Genomic DNA, 21975 nt, shown 5'->3' on the forward strand with positions numbered 1-21975 from the left:
TACAAAAATGACTTGCACTTGTGATATCTTACTGAGTTTACTGTTAAAATCGTTTAATTTGTAAATTGTTTACTTATTACTTGGTACAGGATGGTGCGAAGGGAGCGGAGCACTACAGGTACATGAGGCCACTGGAGGTGGCGTACGCCATCAAAGTACTCGCCGCCTGTTGCGTCTCTAAGAGTATTCGCGTTTCGTTCATCCACTGCCTGGCGATGGTCCGAGGCGCACCTTTCAGGAGGTTCATATATTTCAAAGCCTGAGCGAAATCACCACGATCCAACCAATATCTGTCACGAAAATTATTACAATATATAAAGTTGTAATTAAAAAAATTCAAATAGTTTACCTGGCACGCTGAAGAACATCGTTGTTGGTGAGTTTTGTAAAGTCTACCTTATCGTCGTTCATTTCTGCGACGGGAATCGGATTAGTGGCATTCATCAGGAGCAAAGATTGCAGATACGAAAGGAAGTAGAGGTGTAGACGCCCGCCAGTCTCCGGCAGTAGAGCGACGTTGCGTGCTACTTTTTCAACTGCCAAGAAACGCTCACGGAGCACATCTTCAGGGAATACTCCGCGAGATAATGCCTCTTCTGGTATGGCATCGATTACAGCGTTGACTAATTCATCTGTTTCATCTATAGATAAACAAAGAACGAAATTATTTCTTTGAGGAATGTGTCATTCATTTGTAATAATTTACTTGACGCTTTTTTGACGGCAGTTATTTCATCCTTAAGTGGTCGAAGTTGTTCTTCGGCTGGTTTTCCAACTGCGCTGGTTTTGACAGCTTTGATGAGCGTTTGACACGCACTCCATAAGATTTGCGCTTTCTTTGCCGTCTTATCCGCATCGCTTCTTGCTATAATGAGGTAATAAATAAAATCACTTGTTTATTTGTAGTGCTGCCAATTATTGCTATCATAAAATGTAAAAATCAAGTGAAAGCAGATGAAACAAAAAGTGAATTCATGCAATCATGCGCAAATCTAGATCATAAATACCTGAATTCTCACCTGCGTCATGAAGCAGCATGAAACAAATGAATATTAATCACAATCACACTCGAAAAACAACACAGACACAAGTTCAAACTGATTTTTGTTAGCAAATGATTATTTTCTATGTGTTTTTAACTCTTTTTTTACCTTTCAAAGCTTCTTCCATACCACGCAACCTTCCCACCATGGCAGACACTTGCATCTTGTATTTGGTCCTCTCCAGTTGTAACTCCTCGTCGAATTTTCGATTCAACAGACGCTCCATTTCCTGTTCGCGCGTTCTAATCGCGTCGTCCAAGTGATCAGTGAATGCTTCCGATTGCAATTTTAATTTATTTCTTAATTCGCTTTCTGATTGTTGCCGTAATTGTAAACACTAACAAAACAAAGCGGACATTTCATTCACATGTAAAGAATATTAAATTAACGTGTTACCTTTCGATTATGTTGTAATTCTAAAGCACGTTTCTCCTTCTCCAATTGTTGACAAATCTGCTCCCTGGTAAGCGGTTCCACGTTACCAGTTCTTTTCGCTTCATCGATAGCATTTTGCAATCGCTTGTTACCCAGTGTATCTAATCGGTTGAGCTCCTTTTGGAAGAAAAGCACCTTGCTCATTGCATGCAGAACAAATAAATCAATATCGCTGCTCGAGATCGCGACTTCTTTCTCGTTGAAGTTGATGTTCGGGAATAATGCTTCTAATTCTTTACTAAAGTGTTTACGGGCTTGATCAACCTTCTCCCAATACTTCTCCGTCAATTTGGAATTTTGTAGTTCAACATCCATATCTTTGCGCGACCTGGCTAAATCCTCCTGAATGCGCTGCATGTTCGCCTTAGTGCGCTCGAACATCGCTTCCGGTACGTTTTTCTTGTCGACGCGTCCCAGCATCTCTTTCAGTTTGCTAATACTGCAAAGTGCTTCCTGACTGTGGAGCTCCGCCTCCTCGATTGCTTGATTTTTCTCGATAGTTTTCTCCTTGAGGCCATTCCAAACATCCGGATGAATATTCTCGACTGACTCCTCAACAATCACCTCGATATCGTAGTTGTAGTTTTTCAGCGCGTATAATGAGCGATTGAAAGCCTTCACAGCAATCATAGCATCTTCGCTCATCTTTGCTTCTAAATCGGCAATCATTTCTATCGGAGTTTTCTCGTTTTCACGGCGTTCAGAAAATGGCAGCGTTTCTAGTTTGGTATCGTCTTTTCCAGGAACTTTTTCGGAGACGCGGATTTCGGCGTATTCTATCGGTGGTTTCGTTTCTTCAGCTACTTTATCAAAGACAGGCGCTGGAGCTGAAGTCAAAAATGTTTTGATAGGGAATTTAATCAATTATTAAATTTACTTTACAAACCTTGATATTGAATAGGTTTCTCTGAGATGCTCTTTGACTTGACGAGGATCGGGCCAGCTTCTTGCTGCTTACGCTTCGCAGCGGTACTATCATCGCCCTCCATGAAGATAAGAGCGAGAAAGTCATCAAATCCGGGGACATAATCGTTAATTGTTTTACGGAAGTCGTCGTCATATTTGGCGTAGCCGATTGTGGCGCTCGCTGCGACGGCGAGTGCCCCAAATGTGTACAATGCCCCGGAACTGTTCTTTACTTCCTTCGGCGGACATAGATCCTCTTTGCCTGGTTTGCTCGCTTGATTACGTGTAAATGCTTTTTTCTCAACCTAAACATCAAACAAAAACATCATAATAAATTTCTAATGGAAGTACAATCGATACAATCATTAAAAAACAATTTAAATAATTATGGTATGAATTTTAATATTTTCATAAATTCATGAAATTTATAGTAGAATTTTGTGCGTTAAGTACGGTCCTGTGCATATTTTGTTAGGTTATGTCAAAAGAAAACGAATTTTGAATCTTTCCCTTAAGTCCCGTTGAAATACCTCGATTTTCCTCAAATTTTCGTTGCATATTATTAGCTACATGCGATCACTGGCTATTTTTAGCTTCTTGGGTGTTTATCGCGCGTGCAATTAGAGTTGTAATCGAAAAAGCAATGACATAACATCCCTGTCAATCGGTTTCAATGTTTCGTATCGAATACAACATACGCGAAGCTGGGAAAACTCACCCTGTAGGAATTTAGGAGTTGCGTTCGCGAAGGCAACTTCCTGACGATCCGGAACATCTTGCTGGGGCACTCGTCTCGTCTTCACGCCACGATCACCGACGGCTAAACACTTCGCCACGGTCAACAATCGCGCGACACTGACTCGCGCACTCGAATATTACGCTGGTTGTGGTGTGTCAAAATAGTAACCTCCAAATCGCACTTGCGCTGAGAATCTGACTTCATAAATTTAAACGACGAAAAATTAGCAGAAGAGATACATTAATTGACGGTGTGATTCACGGATGCGTTCGCTTTGATTCGTTGCGATGTTTCGACTCTTAGCACGCGGTGAGTAAAATTCCGTCAGTTTTTATTCTTGTATGCTCTGCTAGGGATGAATTGATGATACACGGTACAGGGATTTAGTGTCTCACGTGAAAACGTAGTTTTGAACTTTAATTAACACAATTTTGACTGATGTCGCTCGATTTGCTAATTATTTCATGAATAAATTTTATTTGTTTCTCAGGTAACAAATTACGTATAGTGATTTATGGTTATAAAGTTTTATGTTGGCAATAGACACGTGGGTTATTGTTTATTTCGGTCATACACATGATAACTTGCGTTTTTCTTTCTTTGTCTAACATGGTTATGTAACAGTTTGAACTGTAAAAAATAGCCTAGGCTATGAAGTGATGTTTTACTTATACCCATTTATTTCTTATTTTAGCACTTCAAAACCCATCTATAACTATTCAAAATGGACTCTCACTCAAGCCCGCAACGACAATCATCAATAGAATAGACATTAGTAAATTTTCCACTCTTCAAGTGGCAAATACAACCAGCCCCAAATTACTAGCACTTCCAAAAGTGCAGGAAATTAGTAATTCGATAACTCGCAACCTTGTAAAGTTCTCCTGGGGCAAAGGGAAGCGGAAGACTTGCTCTGCAGTATTGAAAAGGTTCTATCGCTTGAGTTGGGGCGGTTGGATCCATACAAAATGTGGACGCAATAAAAAAATATGGAAAAAACATGCGGCACGCAAACGTAGACTGCGTCAACACGTTTTATGCAATGCGTCCCAATCGCATCTCTTAGATAAGATGGTGAACAACTTTTGGAGAAAGCCGAAATATTGGGTAGACGATCCATACGAGCCTTATCACAGCCGAGAAGAGTTCGTGACCACTTACAAGAAACCCAGAGCATATATTCCGTTGAGATAAACGTGAAAATTGAGACAACCAAAAAAAATTAGCGAGTCTTGTTCATAATACTTAATAAATCATGTTTATAGATGTATTTTTGCTTTGTTTGAAGTGAAATAAGTAGTTTTTAATATTATTTAGATGTTTAAATTTACGTTATGATGTTGCGCATTTTACCAATTCCTTCAATTTCGCTCTCGAGAACGTCTCCAGGTTTCAAAAACTCCTGTGGATTTCGGTGCATACCTACTCCTGCAGGTGTTCCGGTTAAAATGACATCGCCAGGGTAAAGTGTCACAATTCTATAAGAAATAATATTTACATTCAATCTATTCGATTATTTTAAATTTTACTTACTGTGAAAGATAGGAAATCAAGAAATCAATCTTGAACACTAATTCAGATGTATTTCCGCATTGTTTTTGTACGCCATTGACAGCGCTGGTGATTTTTAGATTGTCTACATCAAGACAACCCTTTGTGATGACCGCAGGTCCAAGTGGACAAAAAGTGTCCATTGATTTACCCAGTAGGAATTGACCATTGTTACGCTTCTTTTGCCAGTCTCGTGCGCTGATATCCTGCGCTACCGTGTAGCCGAAAATGTAGTCTTGCGCTTTGTCACGGGTAATTGCCTTTCCCTCTTTGCCTATCACAACTGCCAATTCCACTTCCCAATCAACACTCTAGTTATGTACATAAAACAAGAAAATATGTAAAATGCGAAGTTTTAAAGCTGATAAAATTAAATATTACGTTTGTAATTGGTGGTATAACGACGTTGTCGAATGGCCCGACGATTGTACTGGAGAATTTACTGAAGAACATTGGTTCTTTAGGTTGTGGAATGTTTTGTTCTTCACAATGGCCGCTGTAGTTAAGACCTACGCATACGACTTTGTCAGGACGAGTTACGGGCGCAAGGAAAGTCACATCTTTGGGATCTACGCAACTATGGCCATTTGCTACGATTCTATAAAATAAAACAATGTATAAACATGAAAGAAGTTTGTTTTCATTTGTATTCATGACGTCAAATTTGGTCAAATTATGATTTATTTGCACAAGTTTTTTATACCTTGGTGCTTAAGTGGATATAAATTGAGGTAATATGATAATAATAGTCATAAGTAAATGTAAACATCCATTAGGTGATAATTATGTGTTGATTATTGCTGTTACTCGAGTTTCTATCAGCTGATAGAGATTGGAGTCTCGTGATATTTGTTTTGTAGTTATTAATATTTATATCATAACAAATGACCTTGACTAATATTTTTTAACAGTGACACCAAACTAATTAAATAACAATTAATATTTGCCACGAAAACACTCAATCGCCATTTTATTTTAATGCATATACACAAATATGCTTCTTTACCTTTTAGCTTTCTCAATAGCACTAGGTCCAGCCTTTAGAAACTTCACCAGCGAATTCGGTATAGTAGAATCCACCGCGCTGATGTCGAATATATCACCACCCGCGCTAAGCTGCGCCCCTAAATGTTGCGGCCCGCCATTTTTACCCTTAAATTGCACAAAACGCATGTTGCGGCCGTGAGACAAACTAAAACTGCGCGTCGCCTGAGCCTGCAACTGGGCGGCGAACTTCACCAGCGATACCGATGTGTTCATTTTATACTGCCACTTCACAAAAAGGTACAATACTCGACGATGTAAAAAATGCAAACACTCAAATACAATACACTCAGTTATATAAATCTAACTGTGTAATCCAACAAAACTTGTTTTACGTTAAGGTTGTCACTTGTGGTGGGGTTTGCTTTACAAACAATGTTCAGATATTAATATTTATCAGTTTAGGTGGGTTTATATTATCATGTAATTATATTATCAACAGTTCACACACGTAGTTCAATAAATTGTATGTAAACACACTAAAACATGATAAACACAACTGAATTTAGTTGCCCCTGTATCAATTTTACCTCAGTTGCGTACAAGTATTTAAGTCAGGTGAAAATGGGCGTCAGGTAACACTATCACAGACGGTAACAAGCAAATGCTATCGTTGTTTGTTTGTAAACGTGAATAAACCTCACAGGCGGCACACTACAGCACCTTGACTGGTCGAGACTATGGACGAGACTGATCCCCTGCCTATGCCACTGCCTCTACTGATCAAGCTGACTATGTAGTTGACTTAACTCATGATTACTCAAAGTTGACTAAACCTGCTCTGGAAATCTCCCTTTCACACTACACTCTGTTCATGATCATTTTCTAGGTAATTTAAAACAATCATATTGTTTTAATTTTTTTTCTTGCGTTGCTCACAATTTTTGGTTTACTGCAAAGTGTTAAATTGTGGTAGCAAAGAAAAATGCCTCCCTTTATTTAGTAGAATTCTATTCATGCGAACAGAATATATTATTGTGTGTATTCTGCTTTGCATTTTCAATTCATAGCAGTGCGTGTGGATAAACCGGTTTCATTTTAATGGGCCAGACTACCCAGACCCATAAAAGTCTTCTCCCAGGTCAACGTTTAAGCCTCTTAAAATAAATGCGTACATTTTGGTGGTCAGATAAGGTTATGCCAAAAACTGCTTCACCTTTACATTTGAACATAACCGTATTTTTGGGCTGTATGTGTATGTACTTGACTTAAGTTTGTTTTATACTTGATGGCACTGAATAATTTGCAAAAATTATGATTTACCTTGACACAGATTCGTTTCGGTGAATTCACTGAATCTACTATAAACTGATGCCATAGTTTATACAATTTAAATTCTACAAAAACAAACACGCAAGCCATCAAATTTATTTGATGTTATGACATACAAGGTTGCATTCTCATGCGATGATTACTATTTTTTGTAATTTAGACGCGTTTAAGAATTAATTATTGACTTTAACGATAGAAATATAACACAGGTTGCATTATAAATTTATACAAATTTCCTGCGTATATGACTAAAAATAGAGGAGAAATAAAGTTTTGTTTTGTTATTATCTGTGACAAGCAAACATTAAATATAGATAGTATCTGCTACACTTCAAATTGTTTTCATGTTCGAGTAGTTATCGTTTGTTTCGCGATAGCAACATGTGATTTTTTAAAAGTTTAAATTTGATAATGATGTTGATGCAAATAACAATGATAAAAATGCAATAAATCCCAATTTAAAGTAGATATGTATCGTATTACATCACCCAACAACCGACACAAGTAACCAACAGAAAAACTGTTTGAATGAATGACGTCCATTTGATTTCTCCACGGTTTAAATATAAATATAAGTTTCCGTTCAATAACATCAGGAATTTTGATAAATAAATTATATGAAGGTCGAATACAACAATTAATGAATAATTAACAACCTCTCCAACCAAGCTGGCTAATGTGTTTTTGTAATGCGCTTTGGTGAAAGTAAAACTCAACAAAACATAAAGTTAGAATAAAGTTGTTTGGATCATCATCAAAATGGCAGCAATTTTTGATAATTTCAGGTTAGATATAACCAAGTTCTGAGTGCCCTGCTTTATTTAATGTAAAGTTCATTTAATGCAAGCAAATTTATAAGGTTTTCACTTGATTCCGATCATAGATTAACATTCAATACAACAATTCTTGTAATACGATATAAATTTCCGTTGACATCACTGATAGTTTACAATATTTATAGTTCATTTGCAAATGCTGCACAATCATTATTGTTATGTTTATTTTGTGCTCGTATAATATAATCTCCAAATTGATATCAATTTCGTATCATTATCGTATCAATTACTCAACATGTAACATGCAAAAATACGTGCGGTGCACAATACTTGACAAAAGAGGCGCACACATGATATAATAAAATATGCACCACCCACAGTTTTACCTTCCTCTCTAACATCACAAATCACAAAAAATAAAGACGGAAACGTGTGAACGTTCCTATAAATACACATTTTAAAATTTCATAATGTTGATTGTGATGTTAGTGTCAATACATATATATCTTTGAAGTGTATAAAGTATAAATATCTCTGCAATATTTTTGGTTACCATTTGTATGATATACAATTACAACTAAATCAACATAAATATTCGTTGGATCAGATATTAACTAAATAACTGCCCTTTGCAGTCAAGTTCTTAACGTTAATGCTTATAAATAAATCATATAAATAATAAATCAAATGTACATTTGTTACAATACTTCGTTAATTTGTAATTAATCAATATAGTTTAGACTTAATTCAATATATAGATCCATTTTAATGTTTTATAAGTTACTGATATCTTTAAATATGTTGTCTTTTAATAATTTCTCGCTAGCATTTCTAAAGCAAATAAATAAGTATAGCAAATAACGGGAGTTATTATAATCAGTAAAATCGAAACAACCTAATTATTAATAAATATATTCCCTAAATCACATGTGCATGTAATTTATAGACACTTCACATTTCATACCCTCTAAAACGTTGTTTCAGCATCTAAAAATGTTTTTAGAGTAATCTGACGTATGTGAAAGCTCTGGGAAAACAACAAACAAAATTAAAAGGCACTTTATTGACTGGTTTCGTATAGGTTAGATTTATTTCTAGGCCATTGGCCCCGCCCTCAAAGATTAGTTCGTGGGGCGTGGTTTAAAAGTTCTCTTGATGCCCAGAAAGCATCTGCAGTTGCTGCTCGAGTCTTTGGTTGTTTTTAATAAGGTACGCGTTTTCAATGTATAAATTACCCACCAATACATCGTTATCCGCAAGTTTTTCATGCAATTTGGTGCCGAGGCGAAACTGTTGATCCAATTTTGTGTACGCGTGTTGCAGGGAGTGGTAATAACCAGAACATGCTGCAAAAAAAGTAAATTGTTTAATTGTTATTCAATATTTACTTTGATTTTATGTTTTTTTACATTGCCTGAGTTGTTCACACAGTCGCTTATGTGACTTCAATTCGGACTGCAGTTCCATACACCTCTTCTCGAGATGTCCTCGTTGTTCCATTAAAATTTGTACTTCATTCTGTCGCGTAGTTATCGCCGCCATCTTGTTAGATGATTCGTTATTATAAGAGCCATTGTTGTCACTGCTGTCGCTCGATGTGCACCGCTTCAGATTCCTCGCCGGTTGTGTGAGACTCCTCACGTGTCGTCGATTCTTTTTCGTCTTCAAAGGCATCACGGTTTTGTCCACTTTCACCGCTGGAATGGATGAGGTAGGTGTAGGTACGAAAGCTGATATGTTCCCCATGTTCCCAAGCGCATTATTAATCTTAGGCCATGCGACTCCTCCAACTCCAGAATCTTCATGCTCCTCACTCTCCTTTTGTGGAGGTGGAGGAATGTAACAATCAAAGTGGACTTTTGTATACGCCAAATTCATAAATCTCAAATCATCCACTTGGGTAGCCACTTCTTTTGTATTCTCAAAATAATTTTTTTGGGATTTTAAACTCAATTCAAGTTGATCTTTCAGGGCCATATTCAGAGATTCTTGTTCTTCTAGATCCATTTGCGCACGAACTTTATACTCCTCATATTCTGCTTCTAAATCAGTATACTGTTTCTCAATCTGTGTTTCATTGATAGTTGTCAAGCGTTTACTATCTTCTAAACATTGTTCTTCATATTCTGTTAGTTTACATACAACTTCATTAAGTTTCTCACTACTTTGAAGTTGTTCAAGTTCATAGATTCCGCGCTCTTCCTCAAGTTTCTTCTGCCAGTAATCCTCGCACATCTCATATTCTTCATTAAGCAGATTCAACCCTTGCTGCAACCCATCGCATTTTTCCTGCAATGTTTTATTCTCTCCTTCGAGAACAGTTATTCTAGTTTTGTAGTCTTGAAGAAGTTGGTCGTTTTCGTTTGTAGGTTTAGTTTCGTTGTGTTCAGTAGGCTTCATTGGCCTAGTGGGTGATTTTTGGTCTATCGATAGGTCATCAACCCCAATTGCTCGGGGAATAATGAAATTCGTTCGTTCGATCGGATCAATCGTCAGTGCTGCGCGAAATTCGACCGCGTCTTCGTCATGCATTGCGCTGAGAAGATGGTCGACCACCTGCTCCAACATTCTCGTGTAGTTTTCCTCTGAATTCTAAACATAAAACAACCAAAAATAAGCTATTTAATTACAGAAACAACGACTTTCTTTTGTGATATAAGCGTATTGTTCTTGAATTATCCGTACTATAAAATCAATACGGAAGGCGATTAATACAAAAATTGTTTTATTCCATACAAAGTTGCGTGAATTTCGTACGCCTCATTGCACTTATATATTTTACGATCAACTTTACCATCTGTCATGCATGATTTCAGCTGGAAATCATTTTGCACGAAGCTTGACACACATGCTTACAATAGAATTCGAAATCTACGCAAAGCCGTTATTCTTTTGTTCGGCATTGAAAATACAAACATTGTTCAATTTTACGCATCCATAAATGGTTGCGGCAATAAATTCTAATGCAAATTTTATTATTGTATTGCATTCATTTAGCCTAAATTTATCGTAAACTTTTATTTTTAATATTTTGCAAATAAAGAAGACCCTCTTCCTAAATAGAACAAATATTTAAATAGAGATTAGTTGCCTCATAATTTACAAAGAACGCATTTATCTTGTAATTTCACTAAGGTAATTTGTTTATGTCTTGCATGTTCATCTCGCCATAAAATCATTTACACGACATTTTAAAAGTTTCCTGCAATTTTGTTATTCCGCTGATTTCAAACGGTCGGCCGCTTGTGCTCTCGCTAATTGCTACGCCTTTTACTAGAGTGCACTCACGATGCGCAATAAAAGTCGCCGCATTCCAACAAAAATATTAAATCAAATAAAATCGCCCGAACTAGGCCAACCTTTAACGATTTTATGCATTTTTAAATCGTCATGATTAATGGTTTCAAGTTTGCACTATAATTAATTACTATAATTAATTTTATGAGCTTTTTACGACTGTTTTGATACAATTCATAACAATAATGACAGCAACGACACTCAGTATGATGATGAATATCCCGCTGATTCCAACGAGTGGAAAGTTGCAATTAAGAACTGATCGTAGAAGTGACACTCACCTCATTGCAATCCAGTTTAATGGCGTATTTTCGTAGCAGTCGGTCAACCAGCGACATTTTGTTTCTCAGAGACGATGTCAGCGTGCCGTCCTCTTCGTCCACATCGCTCTCGACGTTAACGGACAGAAAAGATGTGTCCAGAGCGGTCGCTTCTTTGGATTCGTGAAATTTTCGCATTTTTCCCAGTCGCGGACTTCCAGTAACTTTAAAAGACATTAAATATAAACAAGTGAAAACCACTAGATCTAACAAGGTGGAACAAAACAAAAGAAGAACATGCGTGAAAACAAAAGAACAAAACGTTGAATTACAAAATAGTCAAAACATTACCATAATATGTCGATGAAATACATTAATTAAACGAAAGTTTTGATTAGGCAAAGCGAATTAAGTAAATGCGGACTAGAATGACCGCCTCAAACATTCTAAATTACGCAAACACGATAAGATATCCAAGTTCGGCGAATAAAAGTGGTGACGCACTAGTGACTTCGTCAATGATTAGTTTTAACGGATATTGATTAAACGCATAAATATTTTGCTATTAATAACAATTAGGTGACTTACTGGCACATTCAAAATGTAATTCCTCATTCGTAACTTCTCCGTTTCTTCTCTTCGCTCCCAATCCAATGCCATCCAAGTAGATCGCCTCATCACAACTTTGAATCTTTGGTTTTATCTTGCCCATTGCAATCTCTTTATTTAACTCTTCAATCTGACAAATCATCTCATCATTCTGATCCTTCAGCTCACAATTCTCCCTTTTCAGTACGCCAATCTCATCAAGCAGTTCTTCACTTCTAATTGTCTCAACCTCCAACACTTTTAATTTCTCCAACTCTAATTCATCAATTTGTTGCTCAAGATTCAACTTCACCCCTTCTAACTCAAACACTTTACTGGCCAATTCCTTGTTTTCACCCTCAACAACTCCTAAATAATTCTGTACACTTTGCAGATTATCTCTTAGCATTAACTCTTCGCTCTCTAAAGTCTTTATTTTCTCCTCCAAGTCTTGATTACTCAACAACATTTGCTCCTTTTCATTAGAAAACTGATCAGACAATTCCCGCAACACTTCAGAATGTTTTGACTCTAATTGTTTGACTTTATTTTCAGTATTCAGTTCCATTTTTAAAACATTCTCATCCACTTCTTGCGCGAGCAGTGTCGACCTATTGTTAGCTTCAGAGATATCAAACTTTAGTTTTTCTTTCTCTTCACATACTTGTTGAAGAATTGATTTTAAACATTTAATTTCGGCTTGGTAAATTGTAATAAAAGCTTGTAGTAAAGCAATCAATGGATTGCATGTATGATCAATTCGCAACTCTGATAAACTTTTGATTTCTTTCTGTAATATTGTAGCTAGTTCGGAGACATCAATGCTCACATTGGAATTGAAGCCTAAATCTTTTAATAATAACTTAGGAGATGAAATACCTGCCGATTCCCACATTTCTGTTATCACATCAAGAGTGACATATCCAGAACCATCAGGCCCCAACTTAATGTTAACTAATTTCTCATTCTCAAGTTGCTCTGTGGAATCCTCCAAGATAAAAGTCGACTGCCTCCTACCTCTACTCACATTTCTATCATGTTCAATTATTGATGGACTTCCAACGCCTCCTAAGAAATGGCTCCACGTATCATCCTTTTGTAAAGCTTCCAATAACTCTTCAAAACTTATTCGTTTATTGAAATCCAATCCCGAGTTATGGGAGAGATGGCGGATTACATTATCAGTCAAATTATCTAAACCTATCGCTTCAAATACAAGAATCAACTCTTTTTGATTCAAGTATCCATCTTCACCAACACCTAATTTTCTCCAGGCTTCTCGGAGCATTTCCTCCGTACAGCCATCGGTCATACTCGACGTTGAAATGTTTGAAATAAAACTGGTTTCATCATATGAAGTCACACTCGGTACAGAAGTGCATCGCTGCAATCTGCTTGGTTTCACTTGGGGCCTTACATGATCCGCCGTTGAATTAGATCGTTGGATGCCATTCGAGGTGTGTAGACTATTAATACCAATGGGAGATTCATCAATACGTGGGCGGCTTCTCCTTCCGTACTTTTTGGATCCTACCACGTATTTCGGAGCTACTTCGCGCTCTTTATCAGGGCTTTCTTTCTCTATAGCATTGCAAATGTCTCGATCTTTATCCTTCTCACGATTGTGATTCTGATCTTTCGCTGATGTATTCTGCATGTTTCCTAATAATTGTAACAGCGCATCTTTGAATTGTGGAAAAGTCGCTTTACTGCGATGATGGTTGCGTAACAAGGATGTGATTAGATCGTCGCTTTTATCCTGAAGTTGGAGGGTTTCGCAGAGTTGCAAGAGGCCGGGGTGATCCAACGAGCCATCGTTATCACTGTCGTGGCTGCTGAACACTTTGAACAATTGCTCTTCATATTGATCAAGACATTGATCCATTCTACACAACTCAGCAAACCTGTAAATATTAATTACACGGAATTATAATATAAGCTACATAATCTCAACATTTTTGTAATAATTATGTTGATTGCATGGCGTTAGAGAGGAGCGAGACAATAACATTCTTTAAAGTGTGACTTCCTTGTATTGTTCACTTTTTTCGCCCGGCTATAATTCAATTGTTTTATGAATTAGCAATTGTAATACAATGAGCCCGGTCTTCCTTGCTGGATTCAAGAAATTCAATAATTAAAACATAAAGATTTTGTACAAAAAATGTGTCCAATCATTTTAAAATGAGAAAACATAACCAAAACTAACCTCAAACTAAGAAATAATACTGTTTCAGCATTAGCGCAAACTATTGCGTTTCCAACTTTTAGCGATAAACACCAGCAGAGAAATGCATTTCGCCTGCACAATGCGCACAATTTTATCTAGTAAATCAACCTTATCGCTCCGTAATCGATGTCGAAGGTTGTTCCATGTTGACTTTAAGCCCTGTTTCATGAGCGGTATGTTTACATTCACTCACCCGTTCTCGGCTGCTAAGCATCGACCACATGAATGTGTAATTGCGTCTCGTATTGTATGCAAACCGCTGTTGTTTCCTTAGAGAGCGAAGCACCGATGTCGTCGCGCAACACGAGAAAATCACTTCGTCATTGCTAACATTAGATCCCGCGCTTGTATGATGTTGATGTTTTGTCAAGCAACATGGGTTGGTTTCGCGCGATAAAAGAGCGAGTGCAGGCTGCAGGCTAACGGGAGTTTTCTACTGCGTTGACTACGATCTTAAGGTGCCTGCTGCCCGTGCCCATCGCCGTCGTGCCACTACTTACTCGCTACCAACTTTACTACTACCTGCACACGGTCAAGCAGTCAATCACAACAAAACTTGGAAGTGTGTCAATCGTGCGCGCGATCCGTTACTAGCGCCTCGACGGCTGCAACCAACATTACATAAGTAAGACGTAAGGCTACGTCCGCACAATTGATTCAATTTTTCTTAAATTTCATATCAAATTCACTCAATTTGTGTTTTTAAAATAATCTGGGAAAACTCCTCTTACGTTTTTTACAATAAATTGTAAGTTAAAACAAACTTTTATTACAATAATTATTCTAACATTTGCAAACTAAATTATCACACATCAACTACATCTTTGCTATCTACTATAATGGTCTCTACTTCGGTGCCTTCATACATTTGTTTTTGCCTCATTAACTCTTGCAATTGCAGCATTTCAAACTTTGTTTTTGAATATTCATATCTACACTTTGTCCAATAACCCAGTGTAACAACAGTGAATCCAAGCACTCCAAAATTACACGCCGCCCTTGTTCGACTAGTAAACATAAAATATGCTAATCCAGTACCAATTCCACAACTGACACCATAAAGATAACTGTTACGAAAGCAGGGCATTTTGGACACATCTCTCCCAAAAATCATTAAACTCTAGAAAATATGATTCAGTTATGATCAAAACAAAGCAATTATCATACCTTGCTGCTAGGAGAATCCTGTTCATCTTCCATTTTGTAATTTATTCGGTATTTATAGCCTTATAATTACTTAATATAAGTATAGGTAAATTATTTACTGTATAGTTTACAAAATTATTTTATAACCACATTTTCTGGAAGATGATGTGACATATAAGTTGCCTAGACGTACATTGAATCACGTTGATAGAGTTAATGTAGTACGATTGTGCCTAGATGGAGTTAGGATGTACTTATTTAAATCAACTGGAACTTCATTTAATCCATTATCAGTTGAGGAGGATATAATCAATTAGGCATTGTTCAAAGTTAAAACATTGAACAGGGCGAAGCGACGGTCACACGGTCTCAGCAATTTTAATTATTCAATATATGTAAACACACCACCTCGAACCTACCATACTTATCAGTTTCAGACTAAGCATATCTAGGGTGTATAGCGCACCGCGAGGAATTTCTGCCCTAGACTAAACACAAACATTAGATCTGTACAGTTAGCTATGTGACGAGAGGTGTTCCCACGATCCATGATTTTGTGTATTAATATAAAAGGGACACCTCTGGCTCTGCACCTCAGTTATTATTATCAACTCCGCACTCACGTTACGTACAGCGTAGTGTGTTCCTGTATACGTTTTAAATATATCAAGTATTTACATATACGTCTACAGGCATAATTGTTTACGCTGAGACCAAAAATACGATATTGTTTTTTATGGTTTTATCAGAACATTATATTTCTATTAATTTTTAAATAACTAGTTTTTATGACAGAAATGATAACCAAAGCATTCCAGGAGTTATCACTAAAGAAAATATTATTATGGTATAACGTTCCATGTTGATTTTCTATATCCAGTTTCACATATCTATAAATAAAATGTATGAAGTATGAAAGTAATTGAATCGCTGTTTTACTACAATTTATGCTTGCCTTTTTAATGATGTTGTCGACACAAAACATCCTGATCTTTTCAGCTGTTGCTGGGGCATCCAACTGAAAAGATTCCTGAATATTTTGTTCTTTTCTTGCAGCAATAATAGCTTCTCTAATCGCAAATAAAACAGAACTGGCCAAAAACAATGGCGGTTCACCAACAGCTTTTGATGAGTAAACAGCTCGCGGATTTGATGATCCTTTCAATAAGGACACATTAAACTCAGTTGGTATGTCTGAGAATCCAGGAATTTTGTAAGCTCCAGGTCCACGTGTCATGACTGTTCCTTCTGGGGAATAAAGCATTTCTTCCAGAACAAAAAGACCATAACCTTGCATAAATGCTCCCTCAACTTGACCTATATCTATTGCAGGGTTTAAACTTGCACCTAAAATTTAAACGAGATGTGTTAATACCAAAATAACACGTTAATACAAGTATTACCAAGATCCATGATAATATCAGTTCTCAAAACACGATGATCTCCGGTAAGACAATCAATTTCCACTTCAGTGCACGCTGCACCAAAAGTATAATAATTATACGGTGTTCCCGAGTTTGTTTCCCAATCGTAAAATACATCTGGTGTTGCAAAATGGCCGACAGCTGATAGGGAAATTCGTTCAAAGTACGCCTTGTTGACAAGTTTCTCCCATGATAATTCAGGATATTTGGAACGAAGTGGTTTCAATCGTTCTTTCAAGATTTCACATGCTCTCTCAAAAAAAATATGATACCATTGATGTAATTATAGACATTTGATTATGTTTGACCAACTTACCAACACAGCCATTCCATTTAAATCGGACCCAACACTAGCAGCACTTGGAGAACTATTTGGAACTTTATCAGTAGCGCATTCGTTAATATGAACTAATCCTGGAGCAACTCCCAAAACTTTGGCAGCTATTTGAATCATTTTTGTGTATAATCCTTGCCCCATTTCAACTCCACCAATGGTTAACAAAATAGAACCATCTGTATAAACATTAATCAAGCATCCAGATTGTTCTAAAAAGGGAACCCCAAATCCGACGCCATATTTAGTGGTAACTATTGAAATACCACGCTTCTTATATTTATTCTCAATGTTAAATTGGTTGATTTGATTTTGTCTTTCAAAATAATTAGATTTCTGTAAGCATTCTTCAAAGCATCTGCTTAAATTACAATTAATAATTTGTTGACTGTAATGTGTAATGTCTCCTTCTTTGTAAAGATTCTTAGCCACGACTGTGACAAGGTCCATTTTAAGATGCTCTGCTACTTGACGTATCATGTACTCCGCAGCAAACATTGCCTGAGGAGCACCAAAACCTCGAAACGCAGTGTTTGATGGTAAATTCGTTTTGCAAAGTCTTCCTACAACTCTTAAATTTTTGATTTTATAACAATTTTCAACATGAAAAACAGCTCTTTCTAGAACTTCCAGTGATAAATCATATGAATGACCGGCATTTGCAAATACTTCAACGTCAAGTGCATCAATTGTGCCATCTGAAGAAAATGCAGCTTTGTATTTTACAAGATAAGGGTGACGACCACCAGTTACAGCCATGTCTTCATCGCGATCGAGGAGAATACGCACTGGACGATTGAATTTTTGAGCGGCCACGGCAGCCGCCATTGCGATTGGAACAGTTCGAGATTGCTTGCCACCAAAACCACCACCAATACGTTTGATTCGAGTAACAATTTTGTGTTGGGGAATGCCTAAAACCCTCGACACAAAATCCTAAAAGGATAAATAACGGTACAATTAAAATATTTGGATTGTATTGTAAATATAACTCACAGTAATCTCAGCATGATGTTGACTTGAAACAAACATCTCAAACTCATCAGTTTCTTTTGGAATTACTAGGCACCCTATTGTTTCAAAGTAAAAATGCTCTTGATAACCAGTCTTTGTTTTTCCTTGTATAATATTCTTTGACATTTTGAACGTTTCATCAACATTTCCAACTTCAATGCGTCTCACATCAGGAAACAATGATCCATGTAAAATTGCGTCTTCAATTGAAACAATACATGGTTGCAACGCTTCATATTCCACTTTTACTAGTTTTGCAGCACGTTGAGCTTTAGTTTGATCAACAGCCAAGATGGCACCAAGAAATTGACCTTGACAAGACACCAAATCTGTAATAAACAGTTGTTCATCTTGGTGTACTGGCCCTAATTTGTTACGTCCTTCAGAAATATCTTTAGCGGAAATAAAACCTATAACACCATCATGTGCTAGGGCAGTTTTGGGATCTATAGATTTAATCATGGCGTGAGCTTTAGTGGTATACACAAATGCCATGTACAATTCATTTTCAATGTGTGGAATGTCATCAGTGTAGATTGCTTCACCAGTTGCTTGTTTCAAAGCTGATCTATGAACTAAAGGTTTTCCAACTGGTGATGGCTCAGTTTCATCTTCATTTGAGTTTATAGGTATGTCAAAAAACTGTGTGCTTGATGGTGTTTTATAATGAAACTTCTCTACTGCACTTTCAATATTTTTATCTAGATTTCCATTCAAAATTTTGTTCATTTCCAAGAAAGTTCGGAAGAAGAAACTCAATGCAAGTGCACGTCTGTAATCAACCATGCCACCTGGTGCATTTGCTGACAAAGGAGTGTCTTTGAATATGTTAGTACAAGCAATTTCAAATATTTCATTGTTCCATTCTAAACCTCTTAAATTTTGGGTTGATTTCCCAAGAAAAGTAGTTGGACCCAGTCCACCGAAAGCTATTTTAAGTTCTTCAATTATTTTAGTTCCGGGTTGGAAGATAATATTGATTGCAGTGTTGACAATTGCGATATCATCATCTCTTCGACGTGATTGTTTATGAGCAAAAACATATTGGCCTTCTTTAGTGAATGGAATTTCTATAGATTCCAAAATTTCATCTGGGTTTACAATTGTTTTTCTGTATCCTGTAAAAAAGTGATCGTCCATTATGACAGAACGAGTTCCTGAAGAACTAGACAAGTGTAACGTTGCTCCTATCGCCATCCATATTGGATTGAGATCTGATATAGGACTTCCTGTCATAATATTACCACCAATTGAAGCTACACTTCGAATTTGTTTGCCAGCAAACCTGTGCAACATCTCTACTACCGACTTCAATATATAAGTTTTACATTTTGGATGTAATTTTAATTGATTTTCAAAACATGACTTAATGTCTTCTAAAGTCACCGCTGCTCCAATACGGATACTATCATTGTTGATAATAATCTGATTGAGTTCGTGCACTGAAGTAGGTTGTATCAACATTGTATATAGTTGTCCTTTAAATTTCACTTCTATACCAACTTCAGTGTTTCCCACAATAATTTTACTTTTGGGATACTGGCTCTTAAGTTGTAAAAGACTTTCTAAGGTATCAGGTCTGTACCAAGTGACATCTTTCCCTTTAATCATCAAATACTCTTTGTCATAACAATCAGTTAATTTCAATTCTGCAGGAAATATAGGTTCTTGAGAACTATCATATGGTACAAAACTATTAGGATTAAATAAATTGTGGTTTTGATCATTGTCAGTAAGCTGCTGATATTTGCAGCAGTTGGCACCCATAATGCAATCACTTCCATTGGCTACATATCCATTTGTTTTGTTTTTTGATTGCATCAATTCCCAATCTTCAGTAAATGTTTTGTATCCTTCAATGATAGGTCTGTACCCAGTGCATCTGCAGAGATTACCTTGAAACGTCACATCCAAGTCATCCATCTTGGGTTTGTTACAGTTTCTAAGTAGAGTATACATAGACATGACAATTCCAGGCGTACAGAAACCACATTGGGAGCCGTGTGCCTTAGCGATGCGTTCCTGTACTGGATGAAGTTTCGTCTTTGTTGATCCGATTCCTTCAACGGTGACCACTGCTAATCCATGCATAGAACATACAGGTGCCAGGCATGCATTTACCGGGAAGTGCCTGTCATATTTAGATATAATAGCAACATTACTTACGTATTTTTTTAACTTACACGACTTTTTTTGTTTCCCGTTGGTATTTGGACACCATGACGGTGCATGCTCCACAACCACCTTCGCCGCACCCTAGTTTCACTCCGCATAGTCGCACTGATCAATTAAAATATAATATATTTCTGTTACCAACTTAATATATGAAAAAACTTACATTTATTTCTTAGATATTGAAGTAAAGTCCATTCCGGATTAACTTGGTCATCGACAATTTTCTTGCCGTTGACAAAAAAGACCAAAACAGAAGATTTCATCGTTAACCTTCAAAAATGCTTATTGCTTCAATGAAAACAAAATTGATACTGGTTGTGAAGTCAATCCATTGCAGAACCTTGAATGCACTCGACAACGTCAAGTAACCACTTATCCGGCGTTTCGACATTTTAAAAATCAATTATCGTTATCTGTGTGATAACGAGGCTTGCTTTTGACAAAAACAAACAACTCCACTCAGCATCACAAGTAAGATGATAATGTTTCAGTACCAGGGTTCCAAATACAATTCCATAAATATAATGTACGTCATTAGTTGTTTGTGATAGAATATATAACATAATTATTTTGAAATAATCATAAATCAATATGAACCCTATTATCATAAATTTTGAAATAAAAATGCATGTTTGGCAAGATGATTACCACCAAAATAATTTGTTTATTGGGAATTTTGAACTAATTCTGATCGTACTTTTAATAAGCCTGATTGTATTTATTTTTAGTATATTGGTAAAGAGTATTTAAATCGAATTAAAAAAAATGGTAACTCGAAAACTTGTGTTTTTATAACTACAGTCGACTCTCGTTAATTCGAAACACGAGAGAATCTTACGAATTATAGAGTGTTTGCAATATCAAATAGTTCGATATTTGTGAAAAAGAATAAATAAAACTTTAATTACTAAGTTTTCCTCAATTAATATTCATTAACTGCTATTCTATAACAATGACAAAAGTTAAGAGGTACATTCGTGTACATACATTCATACATGAACGAATTCATAATGTGAATTAATTAATCTTTCGAGAGAACACTGTTATACTGGTTTGCTTTGAAGAAAATTGCTACACAGATTGCCCAATAACTTTTTTTAAGAGAAAAATATTTGCTAATTGACATTTTTTGTCCTCTACAATGTCTTAGCCAAATGACCAGGTTTTCGTCCAGACAAAAAAAATCACCTTTAGTAGTTCTCTTCTGTACTCCAACAGTTTGAGCAGCATTAATTTTAAATTCTTTAATCTGTATACCAACGAAAAACTAACAATTACAGTACGTGGATACAAGTTTGAATTTTTCGTAAAATATACTTATAAAATCTTTCCGCCTCTTTCTCTCTGCAACTTTGAATTGCCAAGTGTTCAACGCCGATGAGTACGAATTTACGCGTCGTTTTGCTATACGATATAGCCATGATTTTATTAGATAATTACCAATTTTATAAAAATGTATTTATTTAGTTCGAAATATAAGGAGATTTTGTAAGGAACTCGTGATAACTTTGAATTATTAAGAGGTTCGAATTATCGAAGGTTGAAATTAACGAGAGTCGACTGTAGTCGACTACCCATGTAGATTTAACTGGTTCAACCTAAACCAGCATTTACTTAGTAATTGAATATTAATGTTCCTCAATGTTGTTTGCTTATTTACCTTAATTGTAACATGATCTTGATAAGCCATCCGAATACGCTCTGTTGAAATAGGTGCCTGCAAATGAAAGTTATCCTTGAC

At 36.4% G+C, this 21975-nt stretch overlaps 4 protein-coding genes across 4 annotated transcripts; all 4 read right to left on the minus strand.

The window, feature by feature from the left end:
• Positions 1-36: 36 nt before the first annotated feature.
• Mitofilin (inner membrane mitochondrial protein mitofilin) lies at positions 37-3608 on the minus strand. The gene is made up of 7 exons (XM_065317460.1): positions 3103-3608; positions 2365-2689; positions 1440-2305; positions 1152-1380; positions 707-865; positions 350-641; positions 37-290 (listed from the first exon to the last, which is right to left on the minus strand). Exons 1-7 carry the CDS (start codon positions 3157-3159, stop codon positions 113-115), a joined length of 2106 nt encoding a protein of 701 aa, XP_065173532.1. The 5' UTR covers positions 3160-3608; the 3' UTR covers positions 37-112.
• Positions 3609-4376: 768 nt separating this feature from the next.
• Positions 4377-6467, minus strand: LOC135803769 (fumarylacetoacetate hydrolase domain-containing protein 2). Its single transcript, XM_065317462.1, has 4 exons — positions 5681-6467; positions 5056-5272; positions 4657-4985; positions 4377-4601 (listed from the first exon to the last, which is right to left on the minus strand). The coding sequence occupies exons 1-4, from the start codon at positions 5932-5934 to the stop codon at positions 4451-4453; spliced, it is 951 nt and encodes a 316-aa protein (XP_065173534.1). The 5' UTR covers positions 5935-6467; the 3' UTR covers positions 4377-4450.
• Positions 6468-7791: 1324 nt separating this feature from the next.
• Nin (blastoderm-specific gene 25D) lies at positions 7792-14687 on the minus strand. Its single transcript, XM_065317459.1, has 5 exons — positions 14335-14687; positions 11912-13815; positions 11345-11547; positions 9176-10358; positions 7792-9112 (listed from the first exon to the last, which is right to left on the minus strand). Exons 2-5 carry the CDS (start codon positions 13794-13796, stop codon positions 8907-8909), a joined length of 3477 nt encoding a protein of 1158 aa, XP_065173531.1. The 5' UTR covers positions 13797-13815; positions 14335-14687; the 3' UTR covers positions 7792-8906.
• Positions 14688-16014: 1327 nt separating this feature from the next.
• LOC135803766 (xanthine dehydrogenase-like) lies at positions 16015-20595 on the minus strand. The gene is made up of 7 exons (XM_065317458.1): positions 20398-20595; positions 20243-20339; positions 18042-20190; positions 17028-17981; positions 16691-16964; positions 16243-16634; positions 16015-16177 (listed from the first exon to the last, which is right to left on the minus strand). The coding sequence occupies exons 1-7, from the start codon at positions 20495-20497 to the stop codon at positions 16130-16132; spliced, it is 4014 nt and encodes a 1337-aa protein (XP_065173530.1). The 5' UTR covers positions 20498-20595; the 3' UTR covers positions 16015-16129.
• Between the last annotated feature and the right edge of the window lie 1380 nt (positions 20596-21975).

This window comes from Atheta coriaria, unplaced genomic scaffold (genome assembly GCF_025399875.1).
Source record: "Atheta coriaria isolate IRGN ID8LTWV9N9 unplaced genomic scaffold, Caltech_Dcor_3.1 hic_scaffold_3_pilon, whole genome shotgun sequence".
NCBI lineage: Eukaryota > Metazoa > Arthropoda > Insecta > Coleoptera > Staphylinidae > Dalotia > Dalotia coriaria.